The following is a 23589-nucleotide window of genomic DNA, read 5'->3' on the forward strand; positions in this document are numbered from 1 at the left end:
AAAGAAGTCAAATCCACATGCAGCTGCTGTTTTAGCAGCCAGCAGACTCCCCGAGAATGCCAATCGTGATCTAATTTCGCTGTGCTGGTGGCCCCTATTCCCTGTCCAATAATACATCTGTTAAAAAATCCTACAGCTACAAATCAAGTTTAATCCTACCAGGGACCTCATGTTGGTCTTGTCTTCCAAAAAGGCAGCAGGTTCTGCTGTCTATCTCTGCTAGTGTCTGGGGAATACCCTTTAAATCTCAGTCCTACTTAGAAGAATAAGCTAAGGATCACAAAACATGACCTTAAAAACCCCGATATGACTATATTCTGACCCAGAGGCATTCATTCTAGGTGAAGATTAGAACTTTGCATAATAAGATTACACAGCAAGTGAATGATATCAAGGGACTATCCATATGCAGCCGCCTGGTTTTCTATAGAGAGCCTGTGCTCTGCAATATGCAGTGTAGACGAAACAGAGCTTTGCCTTTCTAGATGAAGTAAAATAGATTCACATAAATTAGTTGGCCATTTCCAGATTCCTAAATCCCCTATTACATCTTTTATTGACAGCTCCTGTGAGGATAGCACAATCATTATTTCTTTTTTTGCTGTTGGCTTCTGAAACAATGGAGCTCTCTAAGTGAAATGTACATGGACTGTGTGTGGAAATTAACATCTTGTTTGCTGTAATCTTGGATTACAATTGACACTGTGCATAATAAAAGCAGGAAACATGGATAGAATTATCCTCTTCCTGAAACCAAAGGCTTTCTCAAATTCATGAAATAAATAGTGTAAGATAAGAATTTTTAAAATGTTGTTGCCATTCATATATAATCTTTAAACCAATTAAATACACAACTAAGTAAGCCAAATATATTTTTAAATTTAATATACACTGAAATCCTCCCTGTTAATTAATCATGTTTGCTGTGGACACATAAATTTATCAATAAGCTTACTGATTATGAACATTTTTTGTTTCTGTGCTGTCTTACTTAGGGTACCTGATTGTAACTACTTTCTTCTTAATAAATTCCAATTGAAATCAATGAAACGTACATATACATGTGCTTATTGCACCTTGACGTTTATGTGAGTTGTAGAATTTTGAGATATATCAATCCATCTTTTTTTCTGGAAAAATAAAGAAGTCAATACTTTATTGATTTTAACTCATTATTAGAAAAACAAGCTCCATGCACATACAAAATGGAAGGGGCCAAATGTTTTTATCATCTGTGTCACCAGTTTCACATTTTAAGATTAATACTTGAAATGTAAAGATACATTCATACATGTTCTGCATGGTAAGATATCAGCCATAAACAGGCTAAATACATATTGCAAGATTGCAAATAATTAAACAAGGTTGTGCAATCCCACACCACAGCAAAATTTGAAGACGTGTAAGAACCATCTGAGTTGCCATATGTCCATACTGTACTGGAAGAAGCAGAAAGTCAAGCCTTCCTTGAAATGTAACTTACAGAAGATGTCTGAAATTTAAGTAGCCTTCAGAACCATTCACCAGTTTGCTGAAGAAAGGGATTTCCTTCTACGTGTTTGTTTCAAAATTCTTCCTCAATCCGCTTTCCAAAATCTTTATTCATGAAACTGCTTCTGTATTGCTGGTATCATGGCATACATCTGTAACTAATGGCTATCAATATGTAAGTGAGAATTATTTACCGCTTCTCTGGAAATTAGTAGTCCTAAAGTTGTCTGAGCGCACGGAAAACAGGTGCTAGACATGGTGTCATTTTGCATGCAAGGGTCATTTTCGTAGGGGCAGTCAACACAGATACGTGTTTTCTTTTGGTGTTGAGCTGAAAGTTTTTGGTCATCAGCTTTTGCCTTGAAAGTAAGAGACTAGGTTCATAAGGGCTTTTGGAATCTGAGGAGGGGGTACCTAAGGTTTTTGAGTGGTGGGAGTTACCAGTTGGAGGGTACTTATGTTCTAATAAGTCCTTTCCTCTCCCATTTTTACTGCTGCAAAAGCTCACTGTGGCAGCCACTTTCCATCTGCCACCCTTCAAATGTGGAAAGAAGCTACATGATGATGTAACCTCATTAGAAGGGTTATGGCAGGGGAACAACCACTTCCATCAGGGACTGCCCCCACAACGTCCACTGGAATCACAGTGCATCAAGACATAGCATTGTTCTGGGACATTCTGCAGGGAGGGAGAATGGCTGCTCGTAGGCAGCTGCCACAAAGATCTCTGCTGAAAAGGTCTTTTTACAACTTCAGGACCCAGTATCCACTCCTAGCCTAAAACTCACTCCTCTCCCCCAGCCCTGATTTTCAAAAAAACTTCAAAAGGAAAGTGAACCCATCAGGGATATCCAACCCATTCCAGGGTGTGCTTTGCGCCCAGGAGATCCAATTCACACAGAAAGTTTCTGCATGAGGATGAGGGCTTCCCCAATGGCTTAAATGTCAGGATCATCTCTGCACCTGTATGCTTGTTAGATGTGTAGAGTTTATTGCCACTTAAGTCAATAGGAAACCGATATTATATGTACTGCCCGTATGAAGGATGGGTAGAAATTATTGAAAGTTGTAAATAATAGGCAGAGAATTTGCCCAAACTATTATATTTTGTATACATCTTATGACACTACATAATTTTTCTACATAAATTCTCAACACATATTTTTCCAACCATCTTTAAATATCTTACACCCATGTCTATGTATACACTTTTGGAAGAAAGCCCCATTGCTTTCTATGGACCTAGCTACTGAGACAAAAACTGGGATGCATACGACCAGAGTATTAGTGTATGGAACCACATTAGATAATTAACACTCCATTAATACTCATTTGAGGCTGTTGCATTTATGTGACAAATAAGAGAAATCAATATTTAATCACATGGCTATATTTTCCTCTATTTTTGGATAAGCAATACAAATACACAGTTTCTAAACATGAATAGATGAGTGCAATGATATTCAGTCTAAGTTAATCCCCAGACATCTAAATCCATGAATAAAAAATCATCAGGTTTAAATACACTGAGCCTATTAAGCAAGAACAAAAGCATATGCACAAAAGAGCTTTTAATATATTTCAAAGCCCACAAGAGCCATGGTCTCATTAAAATTATAAATTACTCAAACATGGAATGAAGATTCAAACTGCAGTGCAGCTAAGCAGATTACAGAAAACCTCGCGTTCCATATGATAACACACCATGGCCCTCCCAGATGGGGGCCTGGAACAAAAAAGGCCATCACTGCAGCTAGGGAAAACCACCTTGTGATCTCTGGTTTCTGTTCAGCAGATGACAGCCAAATAATATGTTGATTATTCTGTTTGTGCTGGTAAGCTTGTAAGATGGCATAAAAGCGATATGATCTATTGTGAACTCAATGCTAATGTGTTGCTCTACTCATAAATGATATACTGAATGTATTTGGAAACAATCTTTTATCTTTTAGGCCACTTTTTAAATGCATGAAATAAAATAAAAGGCAGCACCAAACATTATTAAGTAAAAGAGAAGGGGGAAACCTGGCATAGCAAAGACAAACAAGCCTCAGTCATCGCTTTGTGAAGTCAGAGGTCATATTTCTATTGTATTTAATGGGGTTTGGATCAAGCCCTTCACAAGCCAAGTACAACCAACTTTTTCTACATCAGTATCATGTTAAAAAATTGAAGGCCTGAACTTAAAAGCAACAATACAGCTTTAACTTTGAATGGTCATATAAGTGTGTATATATATGCATATTTAAAATTTTACAAAAAGAAAAAAAGTTTTGAGTCTCTGCCATGCCATTTCGTTTATAACAGTACCTGTTGATATGACTACATACTATCTTTATATCATATAATTTATGTTTCCTTGTACAGAAGTACTGATAGCCTTCTAATAACTAATCAGAGATATGTAGCAGAATAGAGTTTGACTGTTGCCATATTTCTTTCTGAGACTAAGACCTGGCATATCAAGAGGTCATAAAGAAAACAGTGGTCATATTTAAGGAAAAGCCATTCTGAAGAACTACTGACCTCTTCCATTGCTTCCAAAATGTTAATGAGCAAGTGAAACAGGATTCACAGATGTTTCTTATTTTCAGTCAGATGCACACAAGACCCACAAATGTAATTTGTGTCATTGGTTAAATGAAAGTAGATATGAACTATAGCTAAGTGATAGTAAATTACTTCCTACAAATCCCTCTTCAAAACTCAAGTCTCTGGGAAGCCAAGTCCCAGGAAACCAAGGTCAGACCTATCATCAGGTAGAGTGAAGCAAGTGCCTCAGGCAACTAATCTGGAGGTGGGGGGCAGTAAAGGCAGCCCCCCCCCAGGTTTTTCCATTGAGCCTTCTGGCTGTGCCCTTCAGTTGCAACACCCCCATAAATAGCTGGCTGCCTTCAGGTATACTTATATAAAATCCACTGTCAGTCCAATTGGCTTCTGTACACAGAATGGGGAAGAAGGTCCTCTCTTGTCCTTTTATTGGTAGCAAAATGTTTAGGACCAACCTTGCAACTTGTTGTTAAGTATGTCAAGGTACATGTAATCAGTATAACTGCATATTTGTCTCCTGTTTACCATGCCACCTCATGTCTTTCCCTATAACAAATAGATGCAATTAGCTACCCAAAACAAAGGAACGTTTACTTATACTTAACTTTGAGCACTAATTTCTTATCCTCAACATAGTGACCTGGATCCTAACAAACTTTCAACTCATGGAATTGAGTTCAGTTCATTGAAAAGGGCTTTCCTGTCTCCCCTGTTCCTCTGTAACCCTCGGCCATAGCTTTCAGATTTGAAAATAAGGGATCAGCAGCCTCACCTGTTCCGGGGACAGTCTACGGGATATCTAACAATCTGGGATAGCAGCAGGAAGCAGTGGGAAACAGCACTGGAATAAGGGAATTTCACGCAAAAAAAGGGAAGGTTGACAGCTATGCCCTTGGCATGCATACACACTGAACGTTTAGGGATGAAGATCCCTCTAAAATAGTGTGGCTCCCTGCCCTAATCTTTCATGGGTTCCATGTGCATACCCAGGGTTTGTGTTTCCTTTGGAATGAGGTACAGTGGAGACTGTAATGTCTTTATGATACATGGTTCATTTACACATATATAAAACCAGAGTCTACAATGGAGGGGTTCATAGCATTAAAGGGTCTTGATTCTCCCATAGCTGCAGCCTTGGATTCAAACAGTTCTCAAACATTTCTCTGACTCTCTCTCCAGTTGACAACTTTACTTCCAGGTCACATCACACCAACTCCACTCTAAACTCAGGCTTTGCCCTTCTAATTATGAGTTGAGGGAGTGGCCTCACCGATTTGCTATCTCACATAGAGCTCCTTTCCCTTGTTTCCCTTAATTGTCCATCAAACAGGCTATGACCTCAATACAGGAAGCTAGCCTGGGTTATATTTTAACACTTGCTGGATCCAGAGGTTAGAAGGATTTCGCATGCAGCCTACTTCCCTCCCACCCACCCCCACAAAGCCCTCATAATTTTAGGATGGAATGTGGCACCCGGGATAACTGCAGAATAAGAAGGGGTGAGTTGTTGTGACGCCTCCCCCCCCCCCCAGCCAATTGCGATGGTCATGGGGCACACAGGGGGAGGGGGGAAAGGGGGGGGACTCCATTGTGCAAGTGGAAGTCCTTGTGAAGGGCTTCCACTAATGGGGCTGCTTAGGCAAATCCCACACCAGGATATTATTTCTAAATAAATAAACACTACTCATTTTAATGGAATTTATTTCCAAGTTAAGTATCATTAGGACTACACCCTTGATGTAGTTCATGTGCTTCCTTAATCTTTGCACTAGTACAAGTCATGCATTATCTCTTCCATTTGCTCTGTGTATGTTTTCCTGTTTCAAATATGTACACCTTTTTCTGTTCTGAATATGCATAGTACACATTAGAAGTGCTGCCTACCAATGACAAATATTATCTGAGCAAGAACTCTATAAACCTTGGAAAAACCCATATGCATAATGACCTGTGCTGTCCTGCAGTAAAATTTTATAGCCTGTTTTTTCAAAGATACTGAACTTATTGAATAATGGCAGATAACACAGTACATTCAGCTGCTAGTTCAAGCATTAGTAAAGCAAACACGGTGGAAGAAATGCCTTACATCCTGGGATCTTAAATTTTTCAAGGTCTTGAAAAAACTATCACTGTATTGGTTGTAATTCATAAAAATAACTATTTAGAAGACTGTTTATGGGATTCTTCTCAGAGATAATTTGTTTGGTCGAAATTCATCTGAGTGATCATAAGACAATGAAAACGTCTTTTGGTTTCACTGACATGTGTTAACAGAAAGCAAATTTCCTTCAGCTTAGATATTTCTAATATTGTTTAACACTTTTATTCTTCTCAGATCGAAGATGATTAAAGCATGCTATAATTTAGACTCCTGGTACAGACTTTTAAAAAGTGTAAATACTATTGTGAGATATTTCTGTTGGAATTCAAACTGAAATTGGTATTGCTCGTCAGAAGCAAAGAATCCCTTGGGGGGGGGGACTTATACAAGACTTGCCCATATTTGAAAAGATGTTGCTACTGAGTAACTAGCAGTATTTTTTCCTCCCTGAGTTGAAACAGTCAAATAAAAATATAAAACATTATGTGATTTTTTAAAAAAATCACATAAAAACACATTACAATCATAATCAGTTCAAAAGAGGAGCAAACTATTGGGATACTAACTCTCAACAGTCCAACCAAAAGGTATGTCTATGTCTTTAGTTGATATCAGAAGACTGCTAATGAGGGTGCCAACCGCATCTCCATCAGGAGAGAGTACCACAGCCAGAAGACCACAACACAGAATGCTTTTACCCATATTCCTGTACAACATGCTATGCCTATAGATGGGACTCAAAGAAAGGACTTCCCTGAAGAATCACAGCTCAGGTTGGCAGATATTGGGAGGGGGATTCCTTTTAGTCCTTGGGTCCTAAGCCATTTAAGGTTTTATATACTAGTGTCAACACAATGAGTTGTTTCTGGTGATTAACAGGTCACCAGAGCAGCTATATAATCCCATTTTTCTGCCCCACTTAATAACATTGCAGCTGTGTTCTGTTCCAGCTTCAGCTTCTGGATCATTTTCACAGATACTTCTACACAGAGTGCATTGCAGTAGACCAATCATGTAGTCGCTAGAGCATGAATAACTGACATCTGACTATCCCTGTTCAGGAGTGGACAAAGTCAGCAAACCAGCAGAAGCCAGAAACGTGTGGGAAGCAACACTCTCACTATGTCCCCGATGCGTAATATCTGCTGCGGAAGAGCATAGCAGCCTGGGGCACTCATAGCGCTACCTTAACATGTCACTGCTGAAACTGGTACACAGATTGATTCCATTCACAGTATTTCCTTAAACAGTAAAAATCAATGGGTGGTAGTCAACCATGTTTTACTTTGAGTAGATCCATAAAATTTTCAATGGGTCTACTCTGAGTAAAACACAGTTGAGCACCACCCAAAGCTTCTGCAAATGACATTTTACTTTCCTCACAGAACATCATTCCAATTTAAAGTAGGACATAAGCTGTAAACTTTACCATTTCTTGGTAAAGAAACGGTACCATTTCTTGGAGCAAATATAATTTCTTGGAGCAAAAGAAATTGCTCCCTTAGATGTCTTTCTCCCTCCCATCTCTTCTATTTATTTATTTAATTAATTCATTGACTAAAATTTCATACCATTTAACTGTAAATAAGACCACTAAGCGGATATGTCAGCCTTCTAGCATTAAAGTACTACCAACTTCTTGATGTAGAAAAAGGGAAGTCAGTTCTGTGGATAGCTTTTTCAGTACCGCTCTTCTTACCAGAAAGCTACCTATGAGACTCATACATACCCCACCCCATGAGAAGTTACAATAATGAATAGTCCTTTGATGCTAGAGAAACAGAAACTATGTGTATCAGTGGGAAAAGTTCTAGAGACCTGATGTCAGATCAGAGACTCTCATCTTTGCCATGGACTCTTGGTGTGGCCCCAGGCAATTCATGCTCTCCAACTCTTAATTATCTATCACTAATATGGGAGTGAAAGTCAGTTCAGACATCCAAAGGAGGGGGAAAATATAAAGCATGAATGGTATCTCATAGTGATCTGCTTCACAGTGTCACCTGATTTCCTTGTGTGCCCGTACACACATGCATATGAACCTGCACCTTACATGTGTTCGTGGTAACAACTGATGTTAAAATAAAAGGCTTGATAATAAGCTTCTAAAGCACTTGCAGTAATAGTAGTACTGGTAGTAGTACATGCTGTTTCACAACCTGGCAACTTGAGACATGTCTTTGTTTGATTCTTGGAAGTCATAAAAATGTAAAACAATTATAATGCCCACTTTCTGTGCTCATTTCAGCCTGGAGAAAAACTGAAAAATATGGGAGAGAATCAAAAAGGGTAGAGCCGAACACACGGGAAAATCATATGCATCTAATATAACCCACAAGAGCTCATGCTATACTAACAGTGCAATTCTGTACATGTCTACTCAGAAGTAAGCCCTACTGAATTCATGGAGACTTACTTACTCATACTATATATGACTGCAGCCTAAATTGTTAAGACATTGAGATGCTACTAGATTATCTGCAGTTTATCAGAAAGTAAGTTTTCTTAGGCGAGAACTGATCCAGTCTATTCTATAGCATACAAAGATATAGTTCATTATGAGAAAATAATTTTCCAGCACCAAAATTCCTAATTTTCCTCATGTTAAATTCCTCGTGTTAAATATTCAGCTAATTTGCACCAAGCTAGGATTACACCATTTATATTATATTATTGAAACCTTGGAAATAATAGTATGCATTTCTTTTTTGTGTTCCTTTTTAATATTCAGGAAGCTTTTAAAAGTCAGCAATAATTATTTTAATCTATGCTCTCTGTTTTTCCTTGGGATGGTTCCCAGAAAGACCCATCTCCACAATACCATCTATTGTTTGTACAATATGGCCGCAATCCATAGCCCCAGCAATGAGATGGAAGACATCAAGTTTGCCCAGGGAACTTTGATTTTCCATAGCAAATTGTGGACTAGCACTACTTGTACACACCAGTCTGTCTTTCTGGAATGCAGCCACTATAATTAAGTTGGCACTTATAAAATATATATAAATCCATGTATTTTTCATGAAATTATATGACTTAAAAAAACAAAACTTCAGCCTTAACACTTCACTACACGAGCAAGCTTGCAATTTGGATGGGTTATATCCGTGCAACAAAGAAAACAATACAACAGGTTTGAAGCACCACAGAATACCACCATGGTCAGGATCCAAGAGCTAAGAAACAACTTTTCAGCCTCTAACAATATGCACAATGACTTGGGAGTAAGCTCCACTGAACATGGTGGGTTTTTTATTCTTTTAGCAGCAGCTGTCTGTATGGCACTTTAGAGGACAGGTTCCTGCCCCAAGAAGCTTGCACACAAGAAACAACACAAGAAGGGAAGGCAACAGGCAGTTGTTTCCATTAAAGATGCTTATAGTTAGTTACAGGCCCAGTTACAGTAAGGCATGAGAAGTAGTGGTTACATCAAAGCCTTAACAGAAAAGGTGGATTTTGTAGAGATGCTTGAAGAGAAGTGGCATCATATAGGCATTTGGGGAAGAAATTCCAAAATGCCTCTGACTGGGTGGCATGTTATAGAACTTGCTGAGTGCAATGTGTTTTCAAAATGTTGGCTTCTGGACTGAAGGTACTAGATTTCTCAAGCTTATCCCCTCTTTGTTTGTAAAGGGATTAAGAAAATGAAGCCATCATCTTTGCACCTGTAGTCTCTGACCCATTCTATTGAAATACCTAAGAACATCTCAAGAAGCTTGAGCTCACAGCACAGACACTTCAGGGAGCTGTACTGCATGGCTGGTAGCTTTCCTTGTCAGATGACTCAACAGTTAATCTGATTTAGTGACTATAAAACTTTAATCAACAAAATCCAATACTATTACATTCCAGAACTGATGAGAAAAGAGGGTTTTGTGTATAAAGGACAGGTGCCGCTAAGAAGATTATTTAAAATAGCAATGTAACTGACGACAGTGCAGGTGTTACCCCCTACACTAAATCATCTTCTTCTCTCCTTCAGTATGAGAAACAATGATGAAAGTATTCAAATTAGCATAGCTTTGTGAAAATAAGAATTATAGAATTTTATAAATTCAAATACAGATTTTAATATTTACACCATATGAAAAAAGAAACAAAATGTCTCATCGTGCTAAAAAGTACCTTATAGCATTAGGGTATGTTAAATTTTGTAACTTTCAAATTTCAAAAATTAGGGGTGCTAATAAGTTGTAACACGACTTGGGAGTTCAAAATATATTTTGGTTAAATTAATATAATTTCGCTTTACTTGGTAAGTAAAATGTGCGTAAAATTGCATAGAAATTGTTAAAAAACGGTTACCAAGTACTTGCAGTTATCTTTAATATAATATTATTATCATTATCATTTAGCATTATCTGATATTTTCAGAAGGTAAAACTAAAATTCCAAAAGAAGTTTATGTGCTTCTTCATTAAATGCAGACTTACCAAGCTAAATCTTGTCCAATCAAAAACTAATAGCAGATTTTAACTCACACCCAATAACATATTTTTAAGGCCCTCACTAAAGAAATTTACAAAAAAAAAGTTTCACCCCCTAAAATGACCTTGCTTGCATCTAGTTGCAACCTGACTTTGGAATGTATTGGCCCATACCCATTAGCAGATAGATGCTTACGGTTTTTTAAAATTATTTATAACTCAGATAGAATGTACACCACAGATCAGGAAAGGTCTCACCAAAGCCAAGAGGATGCCAGCATGGTTAATGAGCAGTGTCACAGGAGATATTAGAGGCAATAAGGCTCATGTCAGGAAACAGAAGTCTTTTCCAAATGAGAATAAAAAGGAACCTGAACTGTGGCAAAAGAGATGAAAGCAGATACTGAAGGATGCAAAAATTTGCACAGTGTGTTATTGAAACATTAAGGGCATACTAAAAGAGAAAAAGGAGACTGAAACTGAAGGGATTCTTTGCATTGACTTCAGTGTGGAAGATGTTGGGCAGACCCCTGTGCCTGAAGTAACGTTCTCAGGAAGGGAAACTGAGGAAAATAGTGATGGCAAGAGACAAAAGTTCTTATTGGCCTAGATAGAATAAAAAACAAAAAACAAACCAATCTTTGGGTCCAGATATGACATTAACACAAGTATTCTTAAAGAATCTGGTGATGGGAGAAAAGACCCAATAATCTTCTGAAGTAGTCACATCTGTGGATGAAACATTTTTCAACATTTTGCCAGCGCTCTATACTTGTGCGTCCCTGTACACTTTCACTAGTGCACTGATCTCAACAGAAGATATATATAGCTGAAGGCAAGTCCAGGTTCAAGAGTTCAGAGGCAATGCATATGTTAAAATGCAAATGGAGGATGCTTCAAATTGCTCTGCAAGGCAAATTGTAACGGTCTACTGACCCACCCTGTGAACCAGGATCCCACCCTTTGCTACCCTTCCATCTCCATGGCCTGCAGCGGGGTAAATATGAAGTGGGAACCTAATATGCACAACAGAAAGGTATACACAAAATTTCACTGCCATATAAAGCGATTTCAATTGGTATCCATGTACAAGTTCCAATGGGTCTCCACAGCCAAGGTCAAGCAAGTGATTAAGAGTGCTACTCTGCATTAATCCTGGAGAGCTAACCTGGCTTTTCCGCCGTGTAGCCAGAACCTTCTGAGTCATGTACAATGAAATCCTCAGAAACCTCTTGCACCGAATTACAGTCTTAACTGTGCCAGGCACCAACCACTCACCTTCCCAATTGGCCTCACCAGCATTAGCTGGTAAGCTAACACACACGGAAAACAATTCGAATAAACGACTTCAAGGCGGCAAGATCCAATGCATGCTTACTCTCCAGTCAACCCCAATGTGCCTTGGAGGAGGGGAGGGCGTTACTTTCGTGTAAGTATGCACAGAACACCAACACTTTAGAAAGTTAAGTTCTCATAACGAGCCAGGTGGGTGGAATGAGGTGAGGAGGGCTCCGGCCCGCTCGTCACACGTGGTAGCAAATATTTTTCCCCACTCCCCCAGGGTCACACCACTTCCTGCACCTAAACAGGAAGAGGGACGTACAGTATACTGTATCTCGTTTCCAAATTTATTTATTTATTTTTTAAAAATAGCTTCCTCAGAAGCGTCCCGTTGCCTAGAAAGGCCCGACTGGCACTCCCCTCCTTCACGGAGCGTTACGAACGACACCTCTTGCGGACAGGCTCGCGAGCTGCCTCTTCCTGCCCTTGACTCACCTGCCTGGGCCAGAAGCCGCGGGGACCGAGAGCCCTCCTCGCCTACCCCCAGCCGACGCCACTGCGCCTGCCAACAACCGGCCTCCCCATTGGCTCGCCGCGCGTCCGTTCCCCCCCCTCCACCCGCCCCGCCGCTCCTCCTCCGCGCCGGTCGCCTCTTCCCTGTCAACGGCGCAGAAGCTAAGATGGCGGCCTTGGCGACCGGCGGGCCGGCCCAACAGCAGCAGAGTGCCAGGGCAACGACGAGTTTCCAAAGGAAAGGGCCGGATGGAGGAGGAGGAGGCGGCCGCTTGGCCGTTCTGCCGGGCACCCGGCCCTCGGTCCGGCACGGGCAGCTGCTGCTTTCCAGCGGGGTCCCCTCTCTGGACTATGTGCTAGGTTGGTGCCGGCAGCGCTGCGCAGTCTCCTGACACGTCCCGTCACCTCGCCGTGCGGGTCTCGCGGTAGTCGAGCGGGCTGAGGTGGCCTCGGAGGGCAGGCGAGGCGAGGCGCTGGGGGGCTGCCTGGCTCCCCTCAGTAGCAGCCCCTCCGAGCCCCAGAGCTGCTTCCCTCCTGACTGAACCGCTGTCGGGCTCAGTGTGCGCGGAGGAAAGCAGGGAGGCTGCGAGAGAAGGGGGAGCGGGGGTGGGGAGCGGGACGCATCCGGCCGCCTCGTGCCGGGGCAGGGCTGTGGGTTCGACCCCCGCGTTCCCACCGAGCCCCGTGGTACTTACTCTCCGCTGTCCCAAGGGGCTAAGTATTCCGCCCAAGGAAACTTGAGGATGCTCGAGGAGAGCATGGGTTCTTGAAATGCGCGCGGAGCCTTGAGGATGAGAAGTGGAGTCAGTCCCGGCAGAGCAGGCATGGCTTTCTTAAAGAGACGTGCCGTCATCTACATAGCCACTGGCTGGCTGTCCTCCTTTCGCGTGTTTCCCCTTGCTCGCTCGCTGATGCCATGCCGTCAGGATGGCGTTGCCTACGAGTGCCTTCTCGCATCAAAGCGTCCATGAATACAAAGCAGCCTCACGCAGCAGTTTCTGTGTAGAGGCTCTGTGTAGTTCTGCTCAATATCGAATTTAAAAGAAACTCGAAAATCTAACGCTCCAGGGCACATAGTAGCAAGATACGAATGGATTGAGTGGAACCCAGCAATATTCAACATATCCATGTAATAGCTGCAGCGTGCACCACTTTCATTCTGCAGACCACCCTGAGCCCATTTGACTTGCGCTGCTGTAAAACTTCTTGAATACTGAGTTAAATGTGCGTTGTGTTAGAGACTGGACGTGGATGTTAAAAAAACTGTGTGGGAGCAATTAGTTCTTTTATTCGTTCGTTTTTAAACTTGTTCATTCTGCTTCATACCCAAAGTGCCCAAGTGGGTAGTTTCTGCAAAATAAACATAATGGAGTTGTTTTAAAGCTACTATAAAGTTGGTGTGGACCTGATGTGTCTGCTTGGGAAACTTCTGACACCTCATGGTAGTCACGTTGAAACTTCTAAAGGAGTTGTGCACTGTGTGTGCAAGTTATAAATAAAACACAATGGTTCAGGTGTAAAATGATGCTTAAGGCCACTTGGTTTGTATGTGCAGTACACCATTTGGATCCTATAAATTTAGTCCTCACTTTTCAGTAATCATACTTAAAGCCAGTGGGACATGCGCATTGTGGTCAAGACCTTGGTTTACAATTAATTTCTTTTTCCTGACACTTAGGACTCTCATTTTGAATCTAGCTAGAACTTCATGTATCTCTTTATGTTCAGATATGAGTTGCATCATGCATCAGGTCTTTTATCTAAAGGTGGTCATTTCATGGGCTCACAGATTTGGGAATGTAGTGGTTTGGTGGGATGTAACTACCATAGGGAATTCCATGTCATCCTTTTAAGGGAAAAGGCCTATGAGGAAGTGAGTGATAATTTAGTAGGAGCAGGAGTTGCTGCAATATACATTAGATGCGAGAATTGTTGTTAAAAATGTGCCCCGAAGGAGGAATTTCCCAAATGCAATTCACTTATAATAAACAACAATTTGAGCAGCTAGAATTCTACCCCTACTTTTTTCTGCTTGGCAGTGGTACTATTCCAGTTTTGTGGTTTTCCTGTGTTCCCATTTCTGACAGAACAGATGTGTGAAGGGGTCATGTGGAAAACAATATATGACTCTCATTCTAAGATTCCCATGCACACGAACCTGTAAGTGAGTACACATATTTGGTTATATATTAGCTTGGCTGGGCATGAGTTCAGTAAGGTTTGTTGTGAGTACAGTGGTACCTCGCAAGACAAATGCCTCTCAAGACGAAAAACACGCAAGACGAAAGAGTTTTTCGTTTTTTGAGTTGCTTCGCGAGACGAATTTCCCTATGGGCTTGCTTCGCAAGATGGAAACGTCTTGCAAGTTTGTTTCCTTTTTCTTAAAACCGTTACAGTAATACAGGGTGCATTGCTTGAAGAGGTGCAGTTGCGACTTGACTTCGGGGAGCAACTCATAGCACGCGGTGTGGTAGCCTTTTTTGAGGTTTTTGAAGATTTTTTTGAAAAAATTGAAACCGTGCTTCGCAAGACGAAAAAACTCGCAAGACGAAAAAACTCGCAGAACGAATTAATTTCGTCTTGCGAGGCACCACTGTATATAGATGTGTATGCAGTTCTCACATCAACAAACACCTTCAAAAGTGTAATGCACGAATCAGGCCTTGGGTGGTCTGCTTGATACAACCATTGTACTAGATTAGATAAGACATGCTCTTCAGACAGAAAAGAACGGAAATGAAAAACTATCATTGATTCCATCTCATTTTATCATCATTAGAAAGGGAACAGTTGCTAGTAGATCATTTTAATGCTTACTCAATAGGAAAACTATTAGCGAAATGCCATTTTTACCAAATGCCATTGGCTGCACCCCATCTCAAATTTTGTATTATTATAATCCTTGCTTCTATTTAATTTTTTTGTGTTATTTTGCCTTCTCCAAAATATATATAATCTTAGGTGGGATGAGATCATTTTGGGATCCCCCACCCTGAATGATGCTGCCATTCTGAAATACAAGATCTAGTTCTTCACATTATGAGGACATTTAAATTTCACACATGACCATGAACACATCATTCAGAAGTGATTTCAGTCATAACTGAAATCCCATTTATTTCAATAGGAATGAAATTCAGCTAACTTGGTCTGGATCCAAGCTAGGGCCATTAGCTTAAAAAAATTATGTATGTTCATTTATTTTGCATTTTATATGCTTTCCCACAAAGAGCTTAGGGGTGTCCACAAAGGTCTCCAACCTTGTGGGGTGGGGTAGGTTAGTACAGTCATACCTCGTGTTGCGTTTGCTTCAGGTTGAGCGTTTTCAGCTTGTGTCCCGCGGCAACCCGGAAGTACCGGAAAGGGTTACTTCCGGGTTTTGCCACTCACGCAGATGCTCAAAATGACATCATGCGCAGAAGCTGTGAATTCCAACACGCACAGACGCAGGTTGCGTTCTGCTATGTTGCAAATGGGGCTCCGGAATGGATCCCGGTCGTAGGCAGAGGTACCACTGTATGTGTGACTGGCACAATGTTACCAAGTGAGTTTCACTGTTGTGTAAAAATTTAAACTTGGATCTCCCTAATCTGACAACTACCAAGTAGACAGTGTCCTTTGCCATCAATGATCCTGTTCCTGTTTGGAGATCCCAGATGTTAGCAGCAGCAGCAGCATTAACTAGTCTGTTTCAGATAGAGTAGTTTCTCTCGGTCCTCAGTGTGTTCATTCCTATACAGTTTTTTCATTCACTTAATACTTATGGATGCCCATTTCTGTTATTAGATTAAGAGTTCTAAATATCTTAGAAAAAATGTCACATGATATATATATTCACAATGTATTTGTGGAATGGCACCTTTGCCTGGCACCTTCATTATACACCTTCAGGTGCCTGGCAAAAATGTTCTTTTTTAACCAGGTCTTTGGTTGATCTGATTGACATCCTATGCCCTTTTAAAATGTGACTCTTTGTGGGGGGTATTATTATTATATATATTGTGGCTTTTATGTTGATCTTTTCTGTGAACTGTCCTGAGACCTCTGGCTTTAGGGCGGTATATAAATTCAATAAATATTAATAATTTACATTATTTCATCTAATGATGTCAGTGTTTCCTTACTTTACAAACAGTATATGTAAACAGATGGGGAACCTATGACTCTCAGATGTTGAATGACTACAACTTCCATTGTTCTGAACTGTTGGCCATGCTGGCTGATGGGAGTTGATGTCCTGCAACTTTTAGAGCACCAGGGGCCCCTTATCCCTGACATAACTGAATAACTTGGGGTGGGAAATGACGTAAAGGAATGCATCTGCCATCATGGTATAATGAATGAATAGGCCTTTCTGTGATGTTGGGCCCCTAATATTTCCGTATTTTTACTTTCTTTTCTCTATTCTAATTCTTCATAGTTTTGTTTTTGCCTCTGGTTGAAAGTTTACCTATTTCTTACACCAACTTATGTCTTCTAATTAAAGATATTTTATGTACTTTGTGTGTTATGTTTTTTGATACTAAGATGACAACCACTGCCGTCAGAATACCTCAGCTAGATGTACCCACAGAATGTTTCTTTTGTATTTCATTATTATGGTACGTTGGCTTTACGTACTCTGGAGATATTGCTGGTTGGGTTCTGTTGGGTTTTTTAGCACCTTAAACAGACCTCTGTTGCTGGTGACTGAAAACGGCTCTGTTTACTTTCGGCAACGTAGCATTTATTTGGAATCCACAACCATTCAGTCTAGAGCAGTCTTAGTTCTATAGAAAGCTCTGCAACTATTTTTAAGATTAAAAGATGTACAACTCGGGAAGTAAAACATGAACTAGCATACTTGAAAGAGTAAAATACCATACCCACCCTTCTTATCCAAACATGATAATAAGAGAAAGTACAATAACTATAAACAAAAGGTACATGCAGCTAAACCACTGAAGTACAAAAATATTGCTTATCAGTCTTTTAGTCAAGATTTCAGTTTACCAAAAATCCAGAAAAAGGCATAATATAGACAGGTGTTTATGGAAGTGTCTTCTGGTATCCAGCTCCTCATGTTATAGTCCAGGTCCCAGGCTCTTTTCTCCAGATGAAGGGAGAGAAGAAAGATTTAGGAGCTGGCTGATGATGATAAAGATGCCCACTCATCAAAGGGGTTGATTCAGCTGATCCTATGCTCATATGAGATGGGTACCACTGTGCAATGGTGTAAACTCATTATATGTTCATTTAGGCTCTATCTGAGCTCTTTGTGCAGATATGCTGGATTGATGTATGGGTTTAGCTTTGCTTTGCTGTTCTCTGCACTGGTGCAGGTGGGATGTGGGTTGCAAGGTGGAGGCTATCAACCTTGCACTATTGTAAAATAACTAAACAAAAATAAAGTCTAATGAATTCAGTGGGAATGATTCCAGATAAATGTAAAGGATGGTAGACTTAATCAGTATCCTATACACAGCTGAGTCCGTTCCTGCAACTACCAGTAGATAGTTTTGACTCATGATAAATGCAACTTACTGAATTACCGTAACTGTACCAGGTTCTTCAAACACTTGCTCTAATGAGGAAGGATTACTTTATGTGTAGAATAGTCTTAATAAAACAAAGGAATGTTGGCTTGTGACAACACTATTAAAGTACTTGCGTTTAGTTATGTAGCGCTATGCAGGATCTTTTCACCATATTGTGAAAGTAATTGTAGTGCGTGATATATAATTATATGCAATATATAATTATTTAATAGTGAATTGTAAGAAGTATTATAAAGGTAATTAAAATGTTTTTCATGTTACATTTTTAACTTCCTGTATCACCTTTCCTTGATACTACTAATTGTTGGAAACATTATTATGCATTCTAATTTCTTAAATTAATTTGTTCCTAGGTGGAGGTTTGGCAGTTGGAACCCTTCTTCTTATTGGTTAGTATGAAATTTTCTAATACATTTTACTTACTAGCAATTATATGGTCATGGCATTATCTTTTTATTTTTTCAAGTGTTTTAGGAAAAATGTTAGAATGGTTTTTCTAAGGAGTTCCTTCTAAAAGATAATGAAGGACTTGTTGTAAAGAAAACATTAATTTCTTTCACCGTGGCCGTATTCTCATATCATGTTAAACATTGATTTACTACAATGTGTGCAAGCTGGAACCCTCATACTTCCCTCTTCCCACATGGCCAGAAGAATACTTCAGAAGGTTTTTCTGTCATTCCCCCTTAAACATGATTTGTCATTGTGCCTGAACTGAGAATAACTAATTATGGTCAGTTAATTTCAAAATGAAACAGTTTCAAAACATGGTTTCTGGAGCTGGCAGGTTTAAACTAATCATAGGGTCATATTCAACTAAATAGTTGTGCTAGCAGAAGCCATGGTAAGCATATGTGCTAGCGCAGTGGAAGAGGCAAGGTTCCACCATGCAAATAAAATTCTTGTAGTGATAGTGCCTTAGCGCTACATTGAATACAACCCATAGTTATTGTGAAGCACAGTTCCCATTTCCAGCACAATGATGCCAAGTGTCTCCCGTCAAAGGTTTTTTCATGTAAAGAACTGATGGTAGATTTTAAACCCTTAAAAATATAGAATTTGGGGGGGGGGGAGGACAAACAAACAGAGAGAGAGAGCGCGCATTGGAAGGAATAAATGATCTTCCAAGTAAGGATGAGCACACACTTCCTATTAAAGTAAAAGTAACATAAACCATTTTTCACATAAACCATGGCTAGCACAGGATTGTGTTAAAGCAGGGGTTACCAACATGGCACCTGTGAGCACAGTGGCACCCCTGAGGTCTTCCCCTAGGGCCTATGGACTCTATGCGCCTGCTCCAGCCCCCTTGATCATGGAATGTTGAGGATGGTTGACTTCTTCTCTCTTGAGAGCTGAAGGAGGAAGTTCAAGGAATGACCCTTTCCTTTCAGATTAATTGTACTGGATCTGATTTTTACCCAGAATCCACCAGATTGAATCTGGTGCAGGGGGGGGAGAGGGATGACCAGAAGGGTGATGACCATGGCACTCATGCAAAAATCCAAACATGCCTATGGGCATAAGGAGGTTGGCAACCACTGTGTTATGCAGTTGTTCACATAGTGTTGATCATATTGATCAACTCATCCTATATGATCAGAAAGGAAAGCTGAAAAAATGCAGGTAAGGTAAAAACAATAAAGCTTCTCAAAAGTTACTTTAATATCTCTAATATGATAATAAAAACGAGGGGCAATATTCAGAACCAGTGCTTTTTTCTTAAAAAATGTTTAGAGGTACTCTCATTTTTACTCAAGAAAATCACCTTTTTATAGTTCAGATTGGGAAAAATAAATACAGTAAATGGACAAAAGTACAAAGATTCGCAAAATGTTTAGGGGGGTGTCCCCCTGCACCCCCCCCCCGAAAAAAGCACTGCTCAGAACAGTTTTAAATAATTGCTTCAGCAATTTCAATCTTTGATTTCAGTAGGTCATCTCTGAGAATAAATACTGGTCAATGTAGGGATTAGATAAAATTGTGAGATGTACAGTTGTGGCCGTGTTAGACTTAATGCAGGAGATGGTTACTGTATAGTGATTGGATCATGAAAAAGTGCATATGTGTTCGTAGATAACCAGAATTCTTCACTGAAATTGCTAATCAACTTGGATCATTTAAGCTTGTGTGGGGATAGTAATTGAAAACATGGAAGTGACGGTACTTCAGTTCCTAAGACTTTAATTTTTGAATCATATGGACTATTTTTCATACTTATTATGTGTAGAATCTGTATCTTGGATGTTGGTTTTAAAGCAAGTATGGTTGGTGTTCTAGTTGAATGGCCTGTCATTATACAGACAACAGTAACATATTGTCATGAGATCAGTCTAGACAAGCTTTCTGTATCATGAGATTGAAGCTGTCGGAGTTAAGCCTCCAAGGAGGATATTTCAGTATTATACTCTGTGTTAAAAGGTTAGGTTCTTTTTTAACAGTCTCAAGAATAGATTGCATCACTTCAGTATTAAATCCCTTATCAAATCAAATACTCATCTTCATTATTTGATGTATATTATCCTGCCTAGTTTAGGAAACTAATAGTAAACTCAAGATTATTAAATGTCTGTTTCTATTGTTAAGGTTTTCTGAAGCTTGCATAACAGAATGGCTTCAAATCCTGTTAAATATTATTTGAAATACTACCTGAATGCCATTTGTATTTAGCTGGTGGCTCACAGCATTGTTGTCAGCCCTTTCCCCCTCCCTCCCGTCTAGGGATTTTTTTTTCTAAAGAAGAAAAACCCAGAAATCTAGCTCATATGTAGCAAAGACTCTCCTCCCTGGAAGAGAGGGGAGTGGTTGTGGGCGGGAGCCCGAGCACCGCCCCTAGCGGGGGCATTAGCCCCCTGCCTCCTCCTCTCACCTGGCTGGCGCCCACGCCCCCTCGGCAGGCATCCAACCAGGTGCCTTCGAGGGGGCGTGTTCAGCAGTCTTTTGCGGCGGCGCCAGCCTCTCCTCGGCCTCATTCTTCTCCGTCCTCTCGTCGCGAGAAATCTAGCTCATATGTAGCAAACCATTGCTTGTTGGACCCATATATCCTGGGTCCAACAAGCAATGTTTTGTTATGTTGGGGATGTGAAACCCTGTTTTGCATGGAGCACTCAGACCACAGTTTCCTGGTTAGGATGTCACAGCAAATTAATTAAACAAACCAGGAAATCTTGTATTAAACTGGGCATGTAAGAGAATGTGAGGTGGGGAGTCGATTGGAACTGTGACATTGGAATTAAGCCAGAAAGAGAAGGAGAGAAGAGTTAGGAAATACACACACTTGTTCAGCATGGTAGAAAAATAAGGCTGCAATACTTGGCACGCTTACCTTGAAATGATCTCGCTGAATACAGTGAGATTTATGTTGAGTGAACCACTGGGGGATTGTGCTACATAAGTGAGTCCTATGTTATAGGTGAAGATTGAAGCCAAGTTCCAGATCTGAAAGAGCATTCTACTAGTTTCTAGAACAGAAATTGTCTTTTAATCAATTTCATACCAGTAGGTTGATATGGCAGCAACTAGAATAAAAATATGCTAAAATGTATATAACTTCTTAAGTATGATATAAAACATATAAATGAAATAACCCATGCTTAATTATATTAAAAGGCTTACAACCTTGTGTTGCTTTAGAAACTTTTGGACTGTGACCATTTCAGAGTTGAAAAATAATTGCCTAGAATCTCTTTGTATGTTTTCCCCACCATACTAGTATTTGATAAAAGAAGGGCGTGTTCAGGAGGCCATCCTTGCTAGGCCACAGATTACAAACAATAGGAAAATTGTGTGCTTTTTTTCTTCTGCCTTTGTTTTTTGATAAAACAAAGATTCTTTGATTTTAAATTGTTACTCGAGTTTCACTTTTTTCAGACTCTGTGACAGCGTTATCACAGAGCTGAAAGTAAAACTTCATTTTTATTGTATTAATACACAGCTGTCAGTGTTTGTTTTTATCATGTTTTACCTACAGATACTTTGGCAGCCTAAATAACCATATAGTTTTATATTTTATTTCAAAATTATTATGTATTTTATTGAATATGCAAATTTCCTAAAACTGCATTCCAGTAGGAAAACCTTGCATAACAAATTTAAGTGAATTTTTGTGTGTCTTTTAATTGGCAGGTCAAAATTTTAAAAAGTTAGGTTACAAAAGGGTTTTGTTTAGTAGCTGAGGTCAAGTTTTTATAAAGCTAAAACTTTAACGTGAGTAAAGGCAGGACCATTCTTGTTCAGTCTAAGCCTTGGAGCAATTTCAGCTATTTTAATTAGCTACCATTTTTTTGTTTTAGGTATGCAATCTAACCTGCCTATTAAGGGTACTCATCCCTTGTCAACATAATTGACTTTATCACCTTTTTGAAAGTTGAAAAAGGTAATCTCTAGAAAGGTACAAAACAGTGATTTGCTAAATATAATTATACAAAATATAACTTGTCAAAATTTACCTTCCTGCTGAATGGCAGTGTGCCAAGTATTGTAACATATATGTTTGCTAACTTTGTTTTGGCATGTGCTAATTAAAAACAAGTGACACAGACTAACCTCCCCTGAGCTTAATAACTACTATGGACATTAGCAAAATATTTTAGATGGAATTTTAGATGGTGGGAATGATTAAAATAGTCTTATCATGTTACCTACAGCACTTTAGGTAAGATGTTCTATAACTTAGGAAATGTTCACCTTAGGTCATACTATTAGACTATAGTACTATGAATGCTGATGATTTAATAAATTAATAATGATGGGTTGTGACAGATTCTCAGCAGCTCTAGGGCAACCTGTCTAGACTATCTGCACTACAGACTGTCATATTTGCAGATATACTGCATTCAATTCTCTTCAACCATAGCTTTCAAAGCTTATTATGTTTAGGGGCTTCTAATGATAGTACCGATAATTTTAAAACTTTTAAGTAGTCACATTTGTTGTTCTGTATTGTGTGTAATTCAGTATTATCTGTTTATAAAATCATGCTCTGAAAAGAGGCGTATAAATTAAAATAGATTTATTGGAGATCCTGTATTTAATTCTCACATAATTTACTTAAACTGTGAGTAGATAAAATAAAAAAAATCCTTCCAGTAGCACCTTTAAGACCAACTAAGTTAGTTCTTGGTATGAGCTTTCGTGTGCAAGCACACTTCTTCAGATACACTGAAACAGAAGTTGCCAGATCCTTCTATATAGTGAGAAGGTGGGGAGGGGTATTACTCAGAAGGGTGGTGGGAATGGGAGATTGGCAGATAGCTGAGATGAGCCTGCTGACGACTCTTAACGACTGTAATAGGTCTTACAGGAAAAGGCAAGGGGTGAGAAGGTGAGAAATGGCTTAGTCATGTATAATGGGATAAGAATCCAATGTCTTTGTTCAAACCAGGTCTCTCCATGGTTTTAAGTTTGGTAATGAGTTGCAATTCAGCAGCTTCTCTTTCCAGTCTATTTCTGAAATTCCTTTGTAGTAAAACAGCTACTTTGAGATCTTGTATAGAATGTCCTGGGAGATTGAAGTGTTCTCCTACTGGTTTCTCTGTTTTGTGATTCTTGATGTCAGATTTATGTCCATTTATTCTTTGGCGTAAGGTTTGGCCTGTTTGTCCAATATAGAGAGCTGAAGGACACTGTTGGCATTTGATGCCATACACAATGTTAGATGATGAGCAATTGAATAGTCCCGAGATGGTAT

At 39.7% G+C, this 23589-nt stretch overlaps 2 protein-coding genes across 7 annotated transcripts in view; one reads left to right on the top strand and one right to left on the bottom strand.

Moving 5' to 3' along the window:
- Nucleotides 1-12452, bottom strand: part of IMMP1L (inner mitochondrial membrane peptidase subunit 1) — a 30385-nt gene extending 17933 nt beyond the window's left edge. The window contains exon 1 of one of the 3 annotated variants that reach the window (XM_080984373.1): nucleotides 12346-12452. The gene's annotated coding sequence lies outside the window, so the exon portion shown is untranslated. The remainder of the gene's footprint in view (nucleotides 1-12345) is intronic. The other 2 variants (XM_080984374.1, XM_080984375.1) reach the window with 2 other exon arrangements.
- Nucleotides 12453-12464: 12 nt separating this feature from the next.
- The window catches only part of ELP4 (elongator acetyltransferase complex subunit 4), a 149791-nt gene continuing 138666 nt past the window's right edge, over nucleotides 12465-23589 (top strand). For 2 of the 4 annotated variants that reach the window (XM_080983753.1, XM_080983754.1), the window contains exons 1-2: nucleotides 12466-12723; nucleotides 18254-18289. In XM_080983753.1, the coding sequence (XP_080839879.1) occupies nucleotides 12531-12723; nucleotides 18254-18289 (229 nt within the window). In that variant the 5' untranslated portion in view covers nucleotides 12466-12530. Of the gene's footprint in view, nucleotides 12724-18253; nucleotides 18290-23589 lie in introns of all 4 variants that reach the window. The other 2 variants (XM_080983752.1, XM_080983751.1) reach the window with 2 other exon arrangements.

This window comes from Podarcis pityusensis (genome assembly GCF_964106645.2).
Source record: "Podarcis pityusensis genome assembly, chromosome: 1".
In the NCBI taxonomy this organism is placed as follows: domain Eukaryota; kingdom Metazoa; phylum Chordata; class Lepidosauria; order Squamata; family Lacertidae; genus Podarcis; species Podarcis pityusensis.